The sequence below is a fragment of the Myodes glareolus genome, chromosome 2 (genome assembly GCF_982192425.1).
Source record: "Myodes glareolus chromosome 2, mMyoGla1.1, whole genome shotgun sequence".
Taxonomy (NCBI): Eukaryota; Metazoa; Chordata; class Mammalia; order Rodentia; family Cricetidae; genus Myodes; species Myodes glareolus.
The window spans coordinates 111794183-111817254 of NC_142027.1; the positions used below are offsets into that span (position 1 = coordinate 111794183).

The 23072-nt window shown below is 45.8% G+C and overlaps 1 protein-coding gene across 1 annotated transcript; it reads left to right on the forward strand.

The window, feature by feature from the left end:
• Positions 1 to 3138: 3138 nt before the first annotated feature.
• Eif4h (eukaryotic translation initiation factor 4H) lies at positions 3139 to 21975 on the forward strand. Its single transcript, XM_048433803.3, is given in 8 exon segments — positions 3139 to 3289; positions 14524 to 14711; positions 16358 to 16422; positions 16511 to 16607; positions 17456 to 17515; positions 19687 to 19706; positions 19708 to 19825; positions 20200 to 21975. Coding segments are annotated over 8 exon segments (747 nt in total). The 5' UTR covers positions 3139 to 3230; the 3' UTR covers positions 20340 to 21975.
• Positions 21976 to 23072: the final 1097 nt, after the last annotated feature.

Sequence of the window (23072 nt, forward strand, 5' to 3'; positions counted from 1 at the left end):
GCACTCTAGAAGTAGAGGCAGTTGAATCTCTGTGAGTTGAGGCCAGCCTGGTCTACAGAGTGAGTTCCAGGACAGCCAGGACTATATGGAGAAATCCTGTAAAAACAAAAACAAAAACAAAAACAAAACAAAAACAGCAAGAACCAGTAAGATGACTCAGCAGGAAGCCTGACCTGGGTTCTGGTCCCCAGAGTCCACACCATAGGGAGAAGAAACTCAAGTTCTGAAAATTGTCCTCTGACCACACATGCACTTTGGCTTATGCACAAAACCCTGCCACACACAATAAGTAGATAAATGTAATAAATAAATAAACAGGTATGGTAGTGTGTAACAGGACTTTCTTGGACCGCCAGCCCGTAAATAATGACACAGAGACTTATTATGAAAACTTAGCCTTAACTTAAGCTTTTTCCCAAGTAGCTCTTATAACTCAAATTAACCTGCTTTTATTAATCTATATTCTGCCGTGTGACTTGGCTACCTCTCCTCTCTACAGTATATCTGACTTGTTCCACCTCTTCCTGGATGTCCTGAAACTCTTCCCAGAGTTCTCTCCTTCCCCTGAAACCCCGCCTATTCTCTCCTGCCTAGCTATTAGCCATTTAGCTCTTTATTAAACCAATCGGAAGGAGCCTTAGGCAAAGACACAGCTTTACAGTGTAAACAAATATTCCACAACAGTAGTCCAGGCTTTTAATCCCAGCACTCAGGAGGTAGAGGCCAATAGATCTCTATGACTTTGAGTCTGGTCTACAGAACAAGTTCCCAAACATCCAGGCTAAGTGGGCAAAACCCTGTCTCAAAACAACAATCAAGTCGAGGTCTTCTTCAGTTACAGAGGGAGTTCTAGCCCTATCTCAAAACAAACAAATAATAACAACTAAGCAGAAAAGATAGTGATAAAAGGCTGAAGATGTAGCTCTGGGAAAGAGTGTCCCTCTATGTGTAAGGTCCTTGGTTCAATACCCAAGGGGAAATAAAAAACCGAGGGCAGGCAAGACGGCTCAATGTATAAAGGGACTTGAGTTGGATCCCAGAGACCCGAATGGAGGCAGGAGAAAATCTGCTCCTACAAGGTGTTCTACTCATGGGCAGAGGAACACCTGCATTACCCTTCAACACCCTCCCCCAATACAATAAACAAATATATGCAAAACATTAAATACATGCTGCTTTTATAATTATTTTGTTACCTCGGTTTGTTAAGACAGAGCTCCCCTCTGTAGCCCAGACTGGCCTCAAACCTGAAGCAATTGCCCCTCGAGCATCCTTACTGATGATCCCATAGCAGCCCTTCTCAGGCTTGAGGTTTCTACAGAGTTCTTTTCAATTTTACCAATGATACCTTGGAGCATCTAAGAATACTGCAGTCTCCATCAAAGCCCTAGAAAGAGTCCCAGGATCATTAATTCTCACCACGTAGCCCTTCCCTGCTATTTTGAGAAGATGTGATGCAGATCCGGATTCTGGTTAGGCTTTTTATGGTTGTTTTATTTTATGTGATGGATGTCTTCCTTGCATGTATGTCTGTGTACCATATGTGTGCCTGATACCCTAGGGGGCTAGAAGAGGTTGTTGGATCCCTTGAAGCTGAGTTACAGTTTGGAGCTGCCATATGGGTGCTGGAGATCAAAATGAAGTCCTCTGGAACAGTACGCGATGCTCTTAGCCACTCCAGGTCCTGGGTTTATCTTATTAAAAATAAAAATGTGTCAATAGTACAAAATGTTCATGGGCTATGGGTTCAGACCGTCTCCTTAGGTGTCACTTCTTAGGAGCTGTCCACTTTGGTTGATTTTGTTTTGAGACAGGGTCTATGTGTGTAGTCCTTGCTAGCGTGTTTGTGTGTGTATGTGTGCATGTGTGCACTCAAAACATAAAAAGAGCAGAGAGCTCACACCACAGCTCTTGTGTGGTGGACAGAGGACAACTTATGGTGCCAGTTCTTTCAGTCCACCATGTGAGTCACGGGGATCAAGTTCAGGTCAGGCTTGGTGGCAAACACCCTTACCCGCTGAATCAACCTACCCACCCTTAAAAAATTCAGCTACAAATGACCTGATCTCTCATCTTCCACACCCCTCTCCAATACCCAAACAGCAAATACAATGTTTTGTTTTGAAGATTTATTTTATTTTTATCTTTCTGCATAGGCCTGGTTGGTTTGGCATTCACTGCAGAGACCAAGATGGCCTTGAACTCTCAGATTCTCTCTCTCTCTCTCTCTCTCTCTCTCTCTCTCTCTCTCTCTCTCTCTCTCTCTCTCTCTCTCTCTCTCTCTCTCTCTCTCTCTCTCCTGAGTGCTGAAATTAAAGCCCGGCTCCTCTGTTTTCAGATAGTAACTCACTATTTTGCCCAGACTGACCTCGAAGTTAAAATCCAATCTACCAGTGACCTCAATCTTCCTAGATTAGGATTGTGGTATTTACCACCGCGTCCAGATTGTAGCAGCTGTCAAAGACAAAGATGTCTCCTTTCACCTTGTTCATCCACACACCATTCCCACTTCCAAGTCTTTGGCCCCTGGGCATCTGGGGCTCTCCACTTAGAACAGGTGGCCATCATTTGAATTTTACCCATAGGCTATTTGTCCTGAAGAGTTGTGCGAAAGCACGACCAAGCGGAGCAGACCTAGGATACCTTAGTAAATTTTAAGGTGATACCAGAGAGCCGAAGCGGCACACACCTGTCAGCTCAGCCCTTGAGAGGTGGAGACAGAAAAACAAACAAAACAAAACAACAACAAAAAAAAAAAAACCCAGGGATTCAAGGTCATCCTCGGCTGCGGAGCCAAGTCCAGGACGGGCTCCACGAGGTCACGTCTCAAAACCCAGACTGAATCAAGAGATAACTGAAAACAGAGTGCACACACCGCCAGAGGGGAGGTGACCACAGAGCAGGGCGGGGCAGGGACAGTGAGAGGCAACCACGCGTGAAACCCAGCAGGCTAGCACACAATGGGCCTCGGCGGGCAGAGCATGCGCGCGGCGCTCCGGGAAGGGGGGGGCTGGTCGCTGCACCACGTGGGCCGCAGAGCGCGCCGGGGCCAGCAGCGGGCCCCGTCGGCCCAAGGCCGGGCGCGGCGGCGCGCGCATGCGTGCGTGCGATTTGCGATCAGGCAGCGCGGCGGACAGCCCCGGTAGCGGGGCGGGAGGGGGGGAGGAGGAGTTATATTGCGGGGTCCTTCCTCGCTGGCCCGCTGGTTCCTCAAGGAGCGGAGACGGCAAATGGCGGACTTCGATACCTACGACGATCGGGCCTACAGCAGCTTCGGCGGCGGCAGAGGGTGAGGCGGGCGGGGGGCGCGGTTTGGCGGGCGGGTGGGTCGGCCGGGCCGAGTGCGTGGAGGTGCGGAGGGGACGGCCTTGCCGTGCTCACTCGAGACGGGTGGCGTGAAGCGGCCTGACCAGGCCCGAGGAGAGGCCTGGAAATGGCGCGCTCCGGGAGCGGTCGGCGACGGTTAGGCTGCCGGGTTCTTGCTCGCGGCGCATATCCCTCCTCCGGCTCCGCGCCGCCTCGGTCTCGAAGTTAGACCGCAGCGACGCCGGAGGGTTTCCCGGGGAAACCGGCGCCGGCTTCCAGCTTCCTCCCCATCGCGCTCTGGCGCGGCGGCAGGCTGGGCTGCAGCACGGAAGCGGGCGGAGGCCTGCTCCTCTCCAGGGTCCCCGCGGACCGGATGGGGTCGCGGACCACGAGAGGGCCGATTCCCTTCCCGCTTTGGCGTCTGGATCCTGGGACAGTCGGATCCACCGAGGGAGGCAGGGAGCGCGGACAGCAACCAAAACAAATAGACCGTAGTGGGGAGTGTGTGCGTGTCTGTTTATCTCTGCCTCCTTCGCATCTAGGATGCCTTATTGACAGGTCTTACGTGTCTGCTTGCGGAAATTGGTCGTTTCTCCCAGCGTCTTTCCCAGGAGAAGAATCGCTTTCGCCTTGTTCTGATTCTAGTCAAAATGCAAACGATAAGAATCACCGCCCCCCACCCATCGTTAACCGATGAAAATAGAAAGCTCCCGGTGCTTAATTCCAAAAATCAGCACGGGGTATTTTGTTCGCTTTTAAATACACATTAGCAGCTGTGGTTGTAGCTCTGTAGTAGTAGAGCGATTGTCTAGCATGCCCGAGGTCTTAGGATCAGCCTCCTCCCAAACAATAGAAAGACACAAGCTTAAGCCACTTGCTTTGACAAATAAAATAACCATTACCGGTTACAGGAATTTTATAGGACAGTCTGTTTAAGCATCTTGCTTATTTGCCAAGGACACACTTGGCCGTTATCCTTGTTACAGAAAAGGTGACTTTCCCGGTACAATATCACAGTAGCTCTACTGTGGCGTTAGGTTTCCCAAGTGGCTCCCCAAAGTATCTTTTGTTAGGTGAAGAATGATCACCTTTAAATACCCAAGGTTGGAAATGAGTCCCAGGCTTGTTTAGGGGCAGGAGTGTACTGGCTACCATAAGGAGGAAATTGGTGGTAAGGTGGAGCCATATGTATTTCAAAGAGTATTTTATTTGCTAATAAAAATATAAATAGGTGTTGGGTGAAATGTTAACATGAATGCCCTGGGGGGTAGCTTTCTAGGTACAGATTTGTACTAAAAATCCTGTTGAAATTTTTTTACTTGTGTATGTAGTTCTGGCTAACCTGAAACCCAACATGTAGACACACTGTCCTGGAACTCAGCCCACCTCTGCCTTCCCCGTGGTGGGATTAAAGCTACCACACTTAGCAGTCCTGTTTAAATTTAATATTAGAGATTTGAGTTGGTTTTTGTGTTTTGTTTGTTTGTTTACTAGTTTGAAAAAAGTGCCCAGGGGCTCTTTTCCTCCCCCCCCCCCCAACCCTAGACTATAGAGGTTAAGTCAGGAGAAACCCAAGTTTGAGACCAGCGTGGACTACATAGTGAAATCCAATTTCAAAGGGAAAAGAAAACTGCCTTTAAACAGATTTACCAACTTTTTGGTGAAAAATTAGAATGTAAACAAATTCTCTTAAGATGCAACTCGTTTGAAGTATTAACAGGTGGGTGAAAACAATGGCCATTTCCTCGGATGTTCTCTCAGAGCTGATTTATGCAAAAGTCCCTTCACTTAGAAACCCCTCTGACCTGAAATCTTGAAGCTGGCTTCATTTTATTTTCTCTTTTTGAGACAGGATCTCACTATGTAACTCTGGCTGCCCTCAGATGCAGATCTGCCTGCCTCCCTTCAAGTGCTGGGATTAAAGACCTGCAACACCACTGCAGGCATTTCAGCTGACGCTATTTGTGTGAAAGTACATTGCTCAATTTCTTTCTAATTACTTATCTATTAATAATCTTATTTGTACACGAGTGTTTTGTGTGCATATGTCTGCTTTCCTGGTGTTCTTAGTGTTCAAAGAGCCATCCCTAAGGATGAGTTAGGAGCTACCATGTAGGTGCTGAAAATCAAACCCTGGTGCTTTGGAAGAACAGCTAATGCTCTTAAGTGCTGTGCCGGATGGAGGGGGGTGTCTCTGCATGTAATCATGATTGGCGGGTCTTTGAGTTTTGTGGGGTTTTATTTTTGAGACAGGGTCTCTCTGAAGCTGTGACCTCAAACTCACAGATCCACCTGCCTCTGCCTCTTAAAATCTGTTAAAATGAGACCTGGTTGCACTAACATCAGTTGCTCAGGAGCCTGAGGCAGGAGGATTCCAAGTGAAAAAAGATTGATTGTTGAGTCTGTTTATGTCTTATAGAAGAACATGTCTGTTTTCAGCTGTTGGCTGCCTTGTTTGGGTATGGTTTTTGTTTTGTAATTTTGTTCTCTTACCTCACCACTCAGCTGAATATTGAACCCCAGGCCTGGAACTTTCTAGGCAAGCGAGTGTTCTATCACTCCCAACCCAGTTCCCAGCTATCTGAATCTGAAATTTAGTGTTATGGTAGAATTAACCAGAGATCTTTAGTGATTGATCTTTTCATTGCTATTTTAGTAATGCTTTTATCAGCAATTACGTTGTGCAGAACTTTAACCTTGTAGACACTTTAGCATATATTAGAAAAACCATCTTGTATTTTGCTTGTGTGAGGTATTTTTTTCCCAGTCTAGAACATGATGACAACACTATGACCTAAGTCTGGTTTTCAGAGTTACACATTTTCCAAAGCTTTTGTTAGAGCCTTGAAACAGGGTCTCATTATGTGGCCCAGTTGGCCTCAAATTATTAGCAATCTTCCCTCTTGCCTCAGTCTATCCTTACCAAGTTCTGGGAGTCTAGTCATGGACCTCTTCCGAAGGACACAGGCCTTTTTCATAGATGTGCTGTATGGCTCTGCAGTTGTCAAGGAGTGAAGACTAAAAGCATGCCTTTCCCCTCAAGCTTAAGCATGCACAGATCTAGTCTCAGCATGGAATAAGGGCGAGGGACTGCATTGTTCTCTAGCAGATCAAACCACAGCTCCAGATCCTCTAGAGTTGTTTCTACTTAGTCTTGAATGGACTTTGTTTTGCATTTCAATATATTTTCTGTTTGGTTTGATTTGGTATTTCTTGAGACAGCATTTCTAGCTTGACTATCCTAGAACTCATCTAACAGCTTCTGCCTCCTTAGTGCTAAGATTAAAAGGTGGGTACCACTATAACCAGCTGTTTGGTTTGGTTTTGAGGCAAAGATCAACTCTGTATCCCTGGCTAACCTGGAGATCACGTTGACTAGCCAGAAACTTGCTCCTAAGTTGTATTTCTGAAGATCTAGGTGTTTTTGTGGTTTTTTTTTTTTTCATTTTGCATGTATAGGTAGTTTGCCAAGGTGTATGTCATGTATCATGTGTGCACTTACAAAGGCAGGAAGAGGGGTCTGATGCAGCCAAATGTGGGTGCTTGGAACCAAATCCAGGTCCTCTGGAAGAGCAGCAAGTAATCATAACCCTTTGAGCCAGCTCCAACCCAGTGATTCCAGTTGTTTTGTTGGTAATTGACCGTAAAAGACAGATTTTACATTTTTAATGGCAATTAGAAAAGCTTCTGTATACTTAATTAAAAGCTGGCAAGCATGAGAATTAGGTGGGGATTTCTGAGATTATTAGGGAGGGTGCCTGCTAGAACATGTGAAACTGCATAGTTAGATTCTGGCTCCAAAAAAAAAGCATGGTGGCACTCACAGTAGTCTTTGTGTTTTGTTTTTTGTTTATTTTAAATCTTTATTTTGTGTGCAATGGTGTGAAGGTGTCAGATTGCCCAGGGACTGGATTTACACACACTTATGAGCTGTCCTGTGGGTGCTGGGAATTGAACCCAAGTCCTCTGGAAGAGCAGTCAGTGCTCATAACCACCAAACCATCTCTCCAGCCCTACTCCAGTAGTCTTACCCACTACCCTCTTGGCTAAAACAAGAGGTTTTCAAGGTCTGCCTAGTCTACAATAGGCCCTATACAAAAAACAACAAAGATTGCTGTCAGATTCCAGTTAAGAAACTTAGAATTCTGACCTTAGAGCCTTGTAGAGCTTCTGTTTTTTGTCTTAACATCCCCTCTATGACTTTCTGGGATAAAATTTCAATGTATAACCCAGGCTGGCCTGCCCTCACATCAATCTTTCAGCCTCAGCTGAAGTGCTTAAACAGCAGTCAGTGCCTTTTGTAGTAAACCTCACATAACTTCAGAGTTAGTGCTTTATCTGTGCGGTTCCCTTGTGTGTTTAAAACTGAGAAGTGGAAGCACGTTGTGGTGGTGGTTTACACCTTTTAGTCCACCAGGGAGCAAGAGGCAGGTGGATCTCTTGAGTTCAAGGGCATCCTAGTCTACTAAGCAAATGCCAGAACTACGCAGAAAAACCTTGTATTGAAAAGAAAAATACTGAGCCAAGTGTGTGAAAATTGCTTTTTCCACTGATACTGTAATTGCTTTATTTTTTGCCTCACTGACTAGTATGTTACAGAGTCCAGAAACTGGCTCAGTCAGAGTTTTCACATTGTTGTCTTCCCTGGTAGCTTCTAAACCTTTGAAGCCACATTGAGGGGAGAGGAGAGGAGCAGCTGAACTAAGTTGAAGGAAGCAGGGGAGGCCTCATAGGAACATGAAAAAGACAAGACAGTCTGTCTCATACAGAGTCTAGAAGTATGTGTGTGAGTGCATAGATGACATGTAAGTAGAAGGGGATCAATGAAGGGACAAGCATGGTACATATGTATAGAATATGTAGGAGCTATGTAACAAGACCTTTCCTCAAAAAAAAAAAAAACAGGAAAAGAAACCTTAATGTCTTGTTTTATTTTTCCCCCGCATTTCCCTGTTTTAGTGTTTAAACTTGGAGCTTGCCCATTTCTTTGTTATATTTTTGGGTTTCTTTTTGAGACAAGGTTATCTTGTCTCAAAAAGCATGTGTAGTCCAAGCTTGCCTCAGACTCAACTGCCTTAGCCCCCGAATGCTGGGATTACAGGCATGAGCTTCCCTTGTTTTTCAAATGTCTTACTGGTCTTGGCCTGGCATGGTGGTGTATGCCTTTAATCCTAGTACTTGGGAGGCAGAGACAGGTGAATTTCTTAAGTTCGAAGCCAACCTGGTCTATAGGACGGCCTGCATAGAGAAACCCTGTTGAAAAAAAAAAGAAAATTTCTAAGTAGTATTTCTCTAAAAGTGGATTTAAAAAATCTATTTTAAAGACATAATGCATTTTTAAAAATATTTTTAGATGGGACTGGAGAGATCGCTCAGCAGTTAAGAGCACTGACTGCTCTTCCAGAGGACCCAGGTTCAATTCCCAGCACCCAGGTGACAACTAAGAACTCCGAGTTCTGACACCTTCACACAGATATACACGCAGGCAAAATACCAATACACTTAAAATAATTTTTTTTGTTTTATTTTTATTGCTTTGTAGAGAAGAGGTCTCATTCTATAGCCCTGGCTATCTTGAGAATGTGTAGACCAGACAAGAATGGCCTCAGTTCAGAAACTGTCTCCACCTTCCAAGTGCTGGGATTAAAGGCTGCTGTCCCTACTAGATTGAGATAGAGTGATTTATTTGTGTGTGCGTGTGTGTGTGTGTGTATTAGGAATGTTTTGTCTACCTGTTGTCAGAGGTCAGAAGAAGGTATCCAATTCCCTAGAACTGTAGTTGGGATAGATGTGGATACTGGAAATGGAGCCTGGATTCTCTACAAGTGTACCAAATTCTCTTAACCATCCACTCCATCTCCAGCCTTGAATTTTCTTTAATAATTAGTAACATAATTGAGTACTTGAAAATAGCTGATAAGGAATTTATGTGTGGGTACTGGAGATACAGCTCATTCAGAAGTGTGGGCCAGCATGTATGCGCTCTAGGTTCCATCCCCAGCACCAGGTGAATCACCTGGTGGTGTGTGTATGTCTGCAACCCCAGCATTTAGAGAGAGGCAGAAGTATGAGAAGTTTAAGGTCATCTGATGCATAACTAATAACTTGAAGGCAGCCTAGGATACATGAAACTATCTTAGACAACAAACAAAAGAGAACCCATAAGCACTGGTGGAGCATACATTTTTACTTTTTCAGACAGGGTCTCTCTGTGTGGTCCTGACTGCCCTGAAACGCACTGTGTAGAACAGATAGGCCTCGAATTCACAGCAATTCTGCCTCTTGTCTCCCTAGTGCTGGGATTATAAAGGCTTGGGCCACCATGCCAGGTGCATTTTTGGATTTGAAAACTCAGCAACATTTCATAGTTGGAGATATTGGCACATTCCTTATAAGTATCCCAAAGTGCATATAGTATCAGAAACCGCAGATATTAGTAGTAGGGTTTCCAACCCTTCAGAGGGAGGTGGTCAAGCCCTTGTTGATAGGCACGGGTCTTTTTTCTCCTCCCCAATTTTAAAATGATTTGTCTCAAAAAAAAAATTCGTTTCAGACTGGTATGTAGTCTAGGCATGAACTTTACAACATTGAACTTCTGATCTTCTGCCCCAGCCTCCCAAGTGCTCTGATTGCAGGGGTGTATCACAGACCTACCTCGTCCATCTGTCTGTCTGTCTTTCTTTCTCTCTTTCTTTCTTTCTTTCTTTCTTTCTTTCTTTCTTTCTCTGGATGGATGGATGGATACAGATATGGATGGATGGATGGATGGATGGATGGATGGATGGATATCTTTTTCTTTCGTTCTTTCCCCATAGTGGCAAGGTGAAGTGGCATTATCTGGTTTGAACCTATGCAGTCAGAGTGATGATGGGAGGCTTGTCTTTGAGGAGTTGTATGTTTTGTGACAGGGTCTTCCCATGGAGTCCTGGCTGGCCTCAAACTCAGGTCTGCCTGCTTCTGCCACCTGAGTGCTAGGATTAAAGGTGTGTACTATCACTGCCTGGCTTAACACATGCAGACTTGTGGGAGGGACATGCAAGACGAAAGAATAAAGATTTGGACAAAGGAGACTATTGAGATAGACCAGTGTGAATTCATATCTGCCTACTTCTGCCTCCTGAGTGCTGGATCAAATGGGTGTGCTACCATACCTGGCGTATTTATTTACTTCTGAGACTGAGTCTCCATAAATACTCAGCCTTGCATAGAATTTGGTACTAACCAAGAATGACCTTGAACTCCAAGGCTCTACCTCCTGTGTGCTTTTAACTCTGGGATTACAGGCTTGCACCACTATGCTTAATTTTTATGCATTGCTGTGGTTAGAGCCTTGAGATTTGTCCATACTAGACAGATACTCTACTGCTAAACTATATTCTTAACCCACTCTTACCTCCCTTTTTTTTTTAACTTTAGAGTTTTTTGTTTGTTTTGTTTGAGATAGTCTTGTTAATTAGACTGGCTGTCCTCTAATTTGAAACTCGCATCTCTTATGTGTGTAGCTAGGGTGTGTGCTACCAGGCCAGTTGGACCAATTTTATTTTCTTCTTGATTTACTTAACTGGATTCAGCCTCTAATAATATCTATTTCTTTATTGGTTTCTTTGGATGTATGTTGTGCTCAGGACGGTACCCACGGCTTCAGGCTTGCTAGGCAGACCCTTCACTGAGTGCTGGACCTAATTTTTCTTCTGTAGTCACCTCCATGTCTTTACTAGCCATTTTAGTTTGCTTCTCCAGACTGCCATCTGCAAAAGTGAGTTCCTGGTGCTGTGGAAGATACTCCCAGCTGTCCTGCCCCAGGATTCATCACCAAGTACACTGTTGTCCTTTTCCAGAATCCTGCCTAGAGGGCTGGGCTGGGCCTTGAGCTTCCTTGCTCTGACTTCCAGACATTTACTATTTGGTTGACTGGAGTGAAGAAAAATGACAGCCTAAAGGATTCGGGTTACACTTGGCAGATAAAAGTTAGATTTCCTCAATTATTATCGCTCCTTTGAAACATACCCTTTGTGTCATAGATCACTAGTCTGTTCCTAATGATTGCTGAACAGCTGTGGCTTGGTGGTGCCATGTGTTAGAGCCCGGAAGTTTGTGACTGTCAGATCTGGCTTGGGTTTTGGGGTACAGGGCTAGGATCTGCTCTTTGACTACCTGATTACCAGTTTCCGTTCCTCTCTACCATCTCCAAGTGCCAGGCTCAGATCATAACCTCAGGTGTGGCAGCCTAACCTTGAGTGCTCTATGATTGTTATTAAATTTTATATGGCACTTAGTATTTATTAAGTAGTTTATAGTCAATGAAATTCGTTTATGAAACAGATTTTAAGCATTTATAAAGTAACAGGCAAAACGGAAGCATGCTGTGTATCTTCATCCCAGCGCTGGGAAGGTTGTCCAGTCTGAGCTTCACAGGGGAAGACACAAAAACAACTGAGGTACAGAGAAGTGATTGGTAGAGATCCTACTCCAAGCTACCAACGTCAACAATAAATCTGCTTTCCTGGGCAGGCTCTGAACATGCAGCCCAGGTTCATACTAAGGACTTGTTTGTAGAACAGTTTACACATGCTAGCCCCGGTGCAAGGTGCTGGCTTACTTTTCTGGGCTTTTGAATCCTGTCTCAAGCCAACTCTTTGGTACCTGGTGTTTTGGAAACTGGATGTTTTACTCTTCATAGTGCTACTTGCCTGAAAGCTAGCAGCTCTCTTTCTGCCTTCCCCAAGGAGCGAGTTGCCCCTTATGGCTTTGAAGTGAATCCCACAGCTTTTGCTTTTTGAGATAGTTTCTCTGTGTAGCCCTGTCTATCCTGGAACTCTGAATTCAGGTCCACCTGGTATTAAAGGTGTGGGCCAGGCAGAGATCATCACCCTGGCTACCTTACTCCTGGACCTGGCCTTGCTCCTACACAGGTGTTGACTATTACTAACCCTTATTCATAAATACCCATACACTCATGAGCTCGCTTCCAGAAATAAACAGTGCTTGGGAGTAGTGTGATGAGAGCTTGCGCTGTCCTGCCCTAGTGGGGGTGAGTCACATCCCTGTGTCTAGCATATCCTTGCTGTGTGTGCCACCCACACAGCATCACAGCTAGGTGAACCTCCTGTCAGGTCCTTAGAAGGTCAGTTGGCATACCAAGGGTGAGTCAAGTGTAGTGTGGTGTCCTGCTATTGGCCACAGCGGTGCCTGCAGTGCTCTACTTGACTATGTTAATGCTGCTCATCTCCTGAGCCTTGATTAAAGGGCTGGTAAATGTGCAGTTTTCAGATGCTCAGGTGATAGCTTACGTGTCCACAGCCCAGTTCTAAAGTAGTTTACTGAGAATATTCAGAAGATACTTTGGGAGGTAGGAGCATGAGAGTGGTGTCAAAGGGGTGAATCAGTAGGGCTGTTACACACTACATAAGCTTGGGAGAAGTGGCTGCAGCCCTCATAAGCCTGTTCTGTTGCTGTTAGGTCAGACTGTAGGGCTTCCTTTGGGGAGTGACACACCAATGGGGTGTTTGTGTTGTTTGAGATGGGTTCTTGAGATAGACTACTGGCTGTGAATGTGACATGGTCCTCATCTCAAGGACTAGGATTACAGACACGCACATTTATTTATTATGTATGCAGTGGTCTGCCCCCCAGAAGAGGGCATCATATCTCATAGATGGTTGTAAAGTCAACCATGTGGTTGCTGGGAATTGAACTCAGGATCTCTGGAAGAGCAGCCTCTATTCTCAACTTCTGAGCCATCTCTCCTGCCCCCCTCTCCCCCCCAGCCGCCATCCCTCCATTTTCTTTTTCTTTCTTTTCTCTCTCTCTCTCTCTCTCTCAACCCCCTTAGCATTTGGTTTTAAGGTGGGTTTCTCTGAAGCTCTGGCTGCCCTGGAACCCAGAGATACTCCTCTTCTATCTCCCAAGTAGTACTGGGATTAAATTAAAGGCTTGGGCCACCATGCCTGACATTTGTAACTCCAGGGGACCCAATCCCTTTCTGACTTTTGTGGGCACCATGCATGTAGTACGTATACATACATTCAGGCCAAATATTCCTACACATAAATACATCTAAAATAAAAGCAAACTGGGCTTTATTAAAGACATGATGGCACATGTCTTTAATGCCAACACTTGGGAGGCAGAGGCAGGAAGATCTCTTGAGTTCAAGGGCAGCCTAATCTACAAAGCAAGTAAGTTCCAAGGACATCCTGAGCTGTTACACAGAGAAGCCCTGTCTCAAAAAATCAAACTAAAAAAAAAAAAGAAAGAAAGAAAGAAACAAAACCCAGGTGGGCATAGTAGCATATGGTTTTAGTCCCATCCTGGGGAGGCAGAGGTGGAAGGATATCTGAGTTTGAGGCCTAGTCTATGTAATGAGTTCCAGGACAGCCAGGGCTATGTAGTAGTCCCTCCTAGGAAAAGATATTGCTCACATCTCTTCTGGCTGATCCGTCCTGGTGTTTTTGTTTTGTGGCTCAGCGTGGCTTTGCTCCTGCCTCAACCTCCTAGTTGCTGGCATGCACCACCATGCCCTGCTCTCTGGTTTATTTGTTTGCATATTTAGTCCAGGGATCAATAGCAAGTTCCTTTTTTTTTTTTTAGTTTTTTTTTAATAATTAATTTATTTATTTATTATGTATCCAATATTCTGTTTGTGTGTATGCCTGCAGGCCAGAAGAGGGCATCAGATCTCATTTCAGATGGTTGTGAGCCACCATGTGGTTGCTGGGAATTGAACTCAGGACCTTTGGAAGAGCAGGCGATGCTCTTAACTGCTGAGCCATCTCTCCAGCCCAGCAAGTGCCTTCTTTAGTCGCTTTCCAGCTTAGTTTTGAGACTGGTTCTTCCTGAATCTGGAACTCGGCTAGACTAGATGCCCAGTAAGCCCCAGAGAGCTAGACTGAGTCATTCAGCCCATCTTCCCCCAATCCCAAAGGGTAGGGTCTTACGTAACTTAAGCTAGTCTTGAACTTGTGGTCATCCTGCCTTCAGGCTCTTGAGTTATTAGGAATGGAGGGTATTGACTTAGGTTTTATCATATAAACTTTGCAGATACAGATTCCAGCCCAGCAAGGGATCTAGTTGTCATAGATATGGGGCGTCTAGTACAGTGTTTGCTTAGATTCTGTGTTTCTATGGCTATTTCTGTCATCAAAATCAGGCCCTTTTTTGATGAATGTGAGGATTGTGGGTCAAGAACCTTAAACTCTTATGCATCTCTCTTCCTAGGTCCCGTGGCAGTGCTGGTGGCCATGGATCCCGAAGCCAGAAGGAGCTGCCCACAGAGCCCCCCTACACAGCTTATGTAGGAAATCTCCCTTTTAACACAGTTCAGGGTGACATAGATGCTATCTTTAAGGATCTCAGCATACGGAGTGTGCGGCTAGTCAGAGACAAAGACACGGACAAATTTAAAGGTAAGTTTTGAGGAATTTATTGTGGGTGGATGTGGAGGGTTAAGAGGTGGGGTCTGTGAAGGAAAATAAGTTAAGTGAGCCAGAAGGCTCTGCTCTGGCGTGTGTGTGTCCCATGTTAGCCTGGTCCACAGCAGAAATCACTGTACCTCTCCCTTTAACGCAGTCCCCTGGGGAGAACAGCGTTTTATGATTGGAGTTTGTAGTACATATTCTCAGGTTTGTCTGCCCAGCTTTCGTATAGTTCTGTCTCTACAGGCACAGGAGCTATCTCAGGAAAAGGAGGCAATAAAACTAAAGACAACTTTAAAACAAAGCAAAAAAATTTTTTTAGCTGTGTGCCTGTACATCCCTGAAAGCAACTTTTTAAAAATTAGCTTTATTTTTATGTTGTATATGAATGTTTTACACACGTGCTTGTATGTATATGCACCATGTATGAACCTGATAGAGTGCCTGGATCTGGAGTTACAGATAGTTGTAAGCCACAATGTGGATGTTGAGACTTGGACCCTGGCCCTTTGGAAGAATCAACAATTGCTCTTCTCCAGCCTTGAAAATAACTTTTAGTTTCCCTCTCAGTGTCTTGTTTTTCTTGGTGGCTTCCTGATAATTGTTATCCAAAAGCAGCCTCAGTGGTGCCAGACTCCCTTGGGAAACTTAGAGCATATTTGGGAGGGCTAGTTCATTTTACATATAGCTGGTGTCAGCACAGTGGTGTCTGAATGGCCAAGGATGGGAAAGATAGGTAAGCATATCCTGCCTCCCAGTCCTAAGTGCATGCTGTCCTGGGTTCATTCAACTTACCATGTGAAAGCCAAGCAAAAAGTATGTGAGTGTGGCTTTGCATAGGCTTTGTTTGCTTCAAACAGATTTCTAGCCCATTGATATCAGAAAATTTGATCCTGTTACTAAGAATATATTTCTTAGCTTAAAACAAAAAGTAGGAATTTAGTAGGTACTATGAACCCCTCCTTCAAAACGTTGTAGGTATTAATTTGAATCTGAAGTCTGCCTCCCAATTAGATTACATTAAACGAGGTTACCCAGAAGCCAGACAGCTCTGCAGCAGTCCCAAGAAAAGTTTTAACAATTGCAAATAAAGCTTATAAACAGAGGTCTGGGTACATGCTTTCTATGGCAGAGCATTTACCTAACATACATAAGACTGCATTCCATCCCCAGCACTACCAAAAAAAAAGTATAAGAAGGGGAAGCATTGTAAAAACACTGTGGCTGTTTCAGTGCCTGTTGGGTTAGCATTTTCTGCCTGATGGAATATAATTAAGGACTTGGAATGTGGCTTAGCTTGTAGAGTACTTGCCTAACATGTGCATAGCCCTGGGTTCTATGCCTAGCATCACATAAACCAGGCATGGTTGTATATGCCTATAATCCCAGCACTTGGGAGATGGAGACAGGAGGATCAAAAATTCCAGTTATCTTTAGTTAGTTTTATATATATAGCAAATTTGAGGCCATTCTGGGCTACATGAAACCTCATCTTGAAAGGTGGGTATACTAGCATGTTCTGTGATCACCCAAATGGTATACAACACTATGGGCTGTGGTGTCTAGTGATGCTAATGAGACTCCAGCAGGCCTGGAGTCCAGAATGTGTGTATAAGGTAGCTTCTGTTCTCTTCCAGGGTTTTGCTATGTAGAATTTGATGAGGTGGATTCCCTGAAGGAGGCTCTGACGTACGACGGTGCTGTAAGTATCCTCAACTTCCCCTTGCCCAGGCAGGAGCCTGAGGTATAGGTTCGTGTTGATACATAAAGTGTTTTTCCCCTGTCCTCAGCTCTTGGGTGACCGGTCACTTCGTGTGGACATTGCAGAAGGCAGAAAACAAGATAAAGGTGGCTTTGGATTCAGGAAAGGTGGACCCGATGACAGAGGTGATTGACTGATTTAAAAGTGGACATAACTTGCTGTGTGCACATACTGCTTGCAACTTCTGTGCCTCATTTACTGAGCACTGCCTGAGAGCTTGGGTTTTAGAATACTTCTGCAGTGACTTAGAGTTTCTATTGCTGGGATGAAATAACGTGATGGAAAGCAGCTTGGGGGAAAGGGTTTATTTGGCTTAAACTTCTGTTCATTGCTGAAGGAAGTCGGCAGGGGCCATGGAGGGATGCTGCTTACTGTATTGCTACCAATGGCTTGCTCAGTCTGCTTTCTTCTAGCACGCAGGGCCTCCAGCCCAGGTGTGGCACCACCTACATTAATCACTAATTAAGAAAATGCCTACAGACTTCTGTCTTATAGAGGCGTTTTCTTAATTGAGGTTCCTCTTCTCATGACTCTAGTTTGTGTCAAGTTGGCATAAAACGACCCAACACATGCAGCAACATTGCCTTATCCTAGTTAGGTTTCTCTTTGCTAAATCACTGTGACGAGAGCAACTAGGGAAAGAAAGCATTTATTTGGCTATAGTCCATCATCTAGGGAAGCCAAGGCAGGAGCTGAAGCAGAAACCATGTAAGGAATGCTGCTTACTGGCTTGCTCGGCTTGCTTCCTTACATATACAATCCAGACTCACCTACCCACAGGTGGCATTGCCCAAAATGGGCTGAGTCCACCCACGTCGATCATTAATCAAGAAAATGTCTTCTCAGACAATCTCACATGTCAATCTGATAGAAACAGTTTCTCAATTAAGGTTCCCCTTTTTAAATGATTGTGTCATGGCAACCAACTAACCAACACAGACCTCAACTCTCTTTTTTGTGTGTGTGTCCTCAGGAATGGGTGGCTCTCGAGAATCTAGAGGTGGATGGGATTCCCGGGATGACTTCAACTCTGGTATCAGTATTTAAACATTCCACTCTTCTCCCAGTCCCTTGTTGTCCTTTGTTTCTTGGAAGTGTTCAGCCTAGACAGATTTAACTCCTTCTCCAGTGAGACTCCAGAAGGTCTCCAGGCATGCACTAGTCAAGACAGCTCCTGTGTTTCATATGTGGTACGAAAAGAACTAACAGTGTTTCTAGAAATGTCATAGCATAAAGGTTCCAGAGGTGCCTGGGAAACCTCAGTGCTGTGGATCCTGATGGCCAATATTTTTCTTGAAGAACATGGAGCTCTGGATAGGCTCTGCTTTAGTGTCCCTCCTCAGCCAGTCCGTGTTGATGAGAGGGTGTCTGTGTCGGTAGGTGTGGGGTGCAGGCAGGCAAATGCAAAGTCTTGTAGCCAGTCAGAAATGACAGTAGCATGCAGTAAGTCTGTAATTTTATGTATAAGCTGGTCTCTGAAGTGTGGAGCATGTGTCAGAGCCAGCCCATACAAGGAAAGCAGGTCCTGGGGTAGTGGCCTAGTCTACAGGTTCTAGAGAAAAGCAGGATGACTGAGCCATAAAATGAGCAACTTACTAGTGACCAGAACCTTCCTGCGTCACTTTGACTCCGTCATGAATGCAGCAGGAAAGTAGATGAAAACATCCCATAGGAGCTGGGTGTAGGTAGCTAAGCATGTGGAGAGAGGCCCTGAATTTAAGCCCTGCACCATATGTGCACACATGCCTCTATCACCAGAACTGACAGCCAGTGTGCTAACCTTGACTTTGTAAAGAGAACTAAGGGTTTCCATGGTAGAAGTCCATGCATAACCTTCCCGTTGGGGTTTGGGGTTTTTTTTTAGGATTTATGTGTGTTCGTGTTTGTATATGTGCACCATTTGTGTGCATGGTTCCCACAAATGTAAGTTGTGTGGCCTTTCTATAATCCCAGTGCCCAGGGACTGAGGTAGGAAGAGCTCAAGTTAAGTTCATAGTTAAGACCCTAACTCAGAAAACCATGAAGAATAGTAAGTTGCAAGGAATGAAAATTCAAATAAAGGAAGTGGGCATGTTTGTTTGAATACTCTCTTGTGCTCTGTGTGCTATTTTTAATTTTTGTTTCTCTGTGTGTACACAAGCCTCTGTTATATGTATGTGCAGGTCAGAGGGTAGTTTTCAGAAGACATGTCTTCTTACACTGGGAACCAGACACTGAAGAAAGTCAGGGCAACATGTTGGCTTGGCAGCAAGCGCCTTCACTTGCTAAGTCTTCTCTTGGTTTATTTTTGAGACAGTGTCTCTCATTTGCCAGAGCTCACCTGTTTAGCCAGGCTGGCCGACCAATGGTGAGCCCCAGGGATCCACTGTTTCTGTCTCCTTAGTGGTGGGATTACAGATCCGTGGCACCACGTGAGAACCCATGGAAGACCAGTCTTTAGCTCCAGATTCCCAGGAGCTGTAGTTGACGAGTAGTTAGTTACCATAATGGGCCACCGGATGTAGAATGCAAGGAAATTAACTCAAGTCCTGAGAACAGCAAGCTCTTTGGATGGTGGGGGTATTTTGTTTGTTTCTGATACGGAGGTTTCCTGTGTGATCTTGGATGACCTCACACCTGGGAATAGTCCTGTCTCTGAGAAACACTGTCTGTAGCTGAGAATTTCGCCTCTCTTATATGAGCTGCAGTTTATGCTGTGGACTCTGAGCACGTACAGAGTTGTGGCAATGTGAGGTTCCCTCTGAGTGTTCCACACAGCAGCAGAAACAGTGGAATAGAGCAGTTGCCTAGAGCCCCCCAGTGAGGGGTAGGGTGTGACTTGGAGGTGGAGTGCTTGACTAGCTCCTGTATGTGGTGTTTGCCTTTAATCTCCGCACTAGGAAGCAGGGGCAAGAGAGTCTGAGTTGGAAACTAGCCAGGGCTACTAGTTGACACCCCTTGTCAAAGGGGGTGCTGCTTTCCTAGCATCACTGAGCGACTAGGGTCGTGGCTTAACAACAGAATGCTTCCCTAGCACACACAGGGTCTGGGTTCCATCCCCAGATGTGTGATTACCCAGCAGGTGCACATTTTTATGCACTTATTTTGGAAAAAATCTCATACTAGACAAACTAAACATTAAATTTGAGAGTTGATTCCCAGAATATTGTGTCTGTCTCTTTGTAATAGTGTAAACAATTGCTAACTCAGTATCTTCTTCCTTAGGCTACAGGGATGACTTCTTAGGGGGGTAGGGGAGGCAGTCGCCCTGGAGACCGGCGAGCAGGCCCTCCAATGGGGAGTCGCTTTCGAGACGGCCCTCCCCTGCGCGGCTCCAACATGGACTTCAGAGAACCCACAGAAGGTATGGCAGACATCCTTAGTTAGGATTTACTGTCTACCCCCTGTAAAACCTGTTTTAACCCTGCGTTGATTTTAGTCTGAATAGTAGGCTGGCCTTGAATGTCTGTCATCAAACTTGTAAGAGTCCATTTTGAAAATTGGATAGGTCTGTCTTAATGGCCTATAGTCCTGGCACTTGGGGAGGGGTGGGTTGAGGATGAAGGATCCAGATTTCAGTGTCATTTTTAGCTGTATAAAAAGTGTGAGGCCCACCTGGGCTACGTGAGGCCCTATCACAAAGGATGGGGTCATTGAAGTTCCTGTAGTTTGGTTAACTGCCTGGGTGTATGGCATGGAGCCCATTCTATATAAGCTACCTTGTTTTCTGTCCTCCAGAGGAACGAGCACAGAGACCACGGCTGCAGCTTAAACCTCGGACAGTGGCAACACCCCTCAACCAAGTAGCCAACCCCAACTCAGCCATCTTCGGGGGAGCCAGGCCCAGAGAGGAAGTGGTTCAGAAGGAGCAAGAATGAGCTTAGATTGGGAGGGAATGGGGCATGGGGGAGCTGGAGCAAAACCGCAGCCCAGCCTGGTGGCGGCCGGTCGCCCTGCAGGCCCCATTCCCACCTGGCACTGTCCTCCTTACAGCGGAAACACAGAGCTTGTGAGTGCATGTCAGCTGTTAACAAGTGGTTTCTAGTACATTCTTGGCTTTGCTATATCTATCTAGTGCCTGTTTTGTGCTTTCTTTCTGTTTTCTCTCTCTTCCCTCTCCTGCCCTCTCCCTGCTCCTTCCCACACGGTGTGGGTTTGGTGGTCGCGTGTGGAAGGTAGGCTGAGGTGCTGCTTCATCCTCTTTGCTTTCTTTCTTTCCTGTACACGCCCTAGCCACACTCCGGGCGTGCTGTCCTCTGCTTTTTCTCAGATCTTCTCTCCAACCTGCATGTCGAGTTCTGTGTTGCTGTGGCTTCTGGGAAAGAACTAGAGCCACTGGCTAGGTGGCTGGTGATGACTTGTTGGTGTCCAGCTGGGATGAGTGTGCAGAATTGGAGGCACCTTGCTTTTAAAACAAGGAAACATGCCTGACAGGCCACTGTGTTGGGGGCCTATCACCTGCCCCAGCAGCCTGTTCAGGCACAGTGGGCTCCTGTCAAACAGTGAGGCCAGAAGGATGCAGGGGAATCTGGACATTCTGCAATGGTGGTGACCTGAGTGCCAGTGGCCATGTGACTTTGCTCCTGCTCGCTCTTAAGACCAAGTGCAAGCTCATTCCCTGCTCTTCCTGGGCCATGGAGGCCCCTTAGGGGTGCAGCCCACTGCAGCTCAATCCGCTTCCTACAGCTGAGGCTGTGGGAAGCAGGGGTGGTGCTGGAGCTGCACTGGGCAGCTGTGCTTGCACTGAGTCTGTGCGCTCTTTCTTTCCCTTGTGTCTGTCTGCTCCGGGGTGCTTAGCACAGAGGCTGCTCCCCACCACAGCTCAAGGCCTAGAGTCTGGCACTTTATCTGATAGATACACAGCTGTTAAGACCCTCGGTACCTGGGTGTCTAGAAACCTCTAGGTTTCTGCTGCCTCCTCAGTGAGGCAGACCCCTGCTCCCACAGACAGTGTTGAACACTGACTTGGGAGCAAGGAGGATCAGGCTTTGCTTTTAACTTGAACAGCTGTGAGTGAACAAAAAGTGATTTGGCACCAAATCCCCATCTGTTCTGATTGGAGCAGTTAGGGGTCAGCCAGCCACTAGAGCCTTAGGGAGAGGGGGCTGAGAGGTGCGCAGCTTGCTCATTAGTTAGCGGCTTCCTGCCAGCCTACCCCTTGGCTTATGATTGTCTTTGTCGCAAGGTCTCGGCAATTTACAGAACTCTCACTCCTTCCCTCGCCTGCCATCTTCTCTGCTTCTGAGATAAGAACCATTTGTGTAACACCAATACCTAACTTAAGACAGACATGCATTGCGTGGTTGTAATCAAAGCTGATGCTTTCAGATGATCTAATCCATCTCCAATGCGGAAAAGACAGAACAGGCACGTCCATCACACTGCTGGGCGCCCAGCTGACTGTAAGAATGGAATTCCAAACACTTAACACATTCAGTTCTATGACAGAAAGTGAGTCTATGGATATGGTATTTTGTGAATGATCTTTTAAATAAAAGAGAACCTTACGTAACATCTACTGTGTCTTTCTGGCCACTTGTGAAGTTGAATTTTGTGTGCTGTTCGGGGCATTAGAAGTAATTTTTTTTTAATTTATTTATTACATATACAATATTCTGTCTGTGTGTATGTCTGCAGGTCAGAAGAGGGCACCAGACCTCATTAGAGATGGTTGTGAGCCACCATGTGGTTGCCGGGAATTGAACTCAGGACCTTTGGAAGAGCAGGCAATGCTCTTAACCACTGAGCCATCTCTCCAGCCCCCTAGAAGTAATTTAGGTGGCAGGTTCAGTGCAGCTTTTCTGCCATTCAGAGTTATGCCGCCGTCTTTGGTCCTTTTAGGCAAGCACTGTGGTACTAAGTGTGCTCTGTCCATCCGTCTCAATTCCCAGTGTTGGATGGCCTTGCTTGAGGCCTGATCCTTGGACCCTCAAAAGAAGAGAGTGGGATGCAGCCTGGTAGCACAGGCCAGTCATCTCAGTGCTTAAGGACAAGTGTTTGTTGTATAAGCATCTCCAGCATCCTTGTAAAACAGCAGTGCCCTCCCGTGGTCCCAGTGCTGGAGATGCAGAGACGGGAAGATAAATGCCTGGGACGTACTGTCAGTTATGTGAGCTCCTGGGTCTGTGACAGACCCTGTGTTTTAAAATGGCCTTTGAGGGCTAGAGATGGCTCAGGAGTTACGGTACTGACTACTCTTCCAGAGTTCTCACGTTTGGGTCCCAGCATCTACATGGTAGCTCACAACTATAATTCCAGTCCCAGGAAGTCTGGTGTCCTCTTTCGACCACCATGAGGCTTGAATGCATATGCAAGTGAACACCCTTACACATAAAATGTATGCGTTGGGCATAGTGGCATATCTTTAATCCCAACATTCAGGGTGCAAAGACAGGCACATCTTGAATTCAAGATTAACTTGGCCTACGTAATGAGACCATGTCTAAGAAATGCTGCTCACTAGCTTAGCTATCTAGTGTCCCTTCCTCCCAGGAGTCAAAGCCAAAGGTAGTGTGACCCTAGCAAAATGCCCAGATGAAAGGAACTTTTCCACAGTGTTTGACCATCTCTATTGACACATATTGATGGTCCTGAGATGAATTCAGACAAGT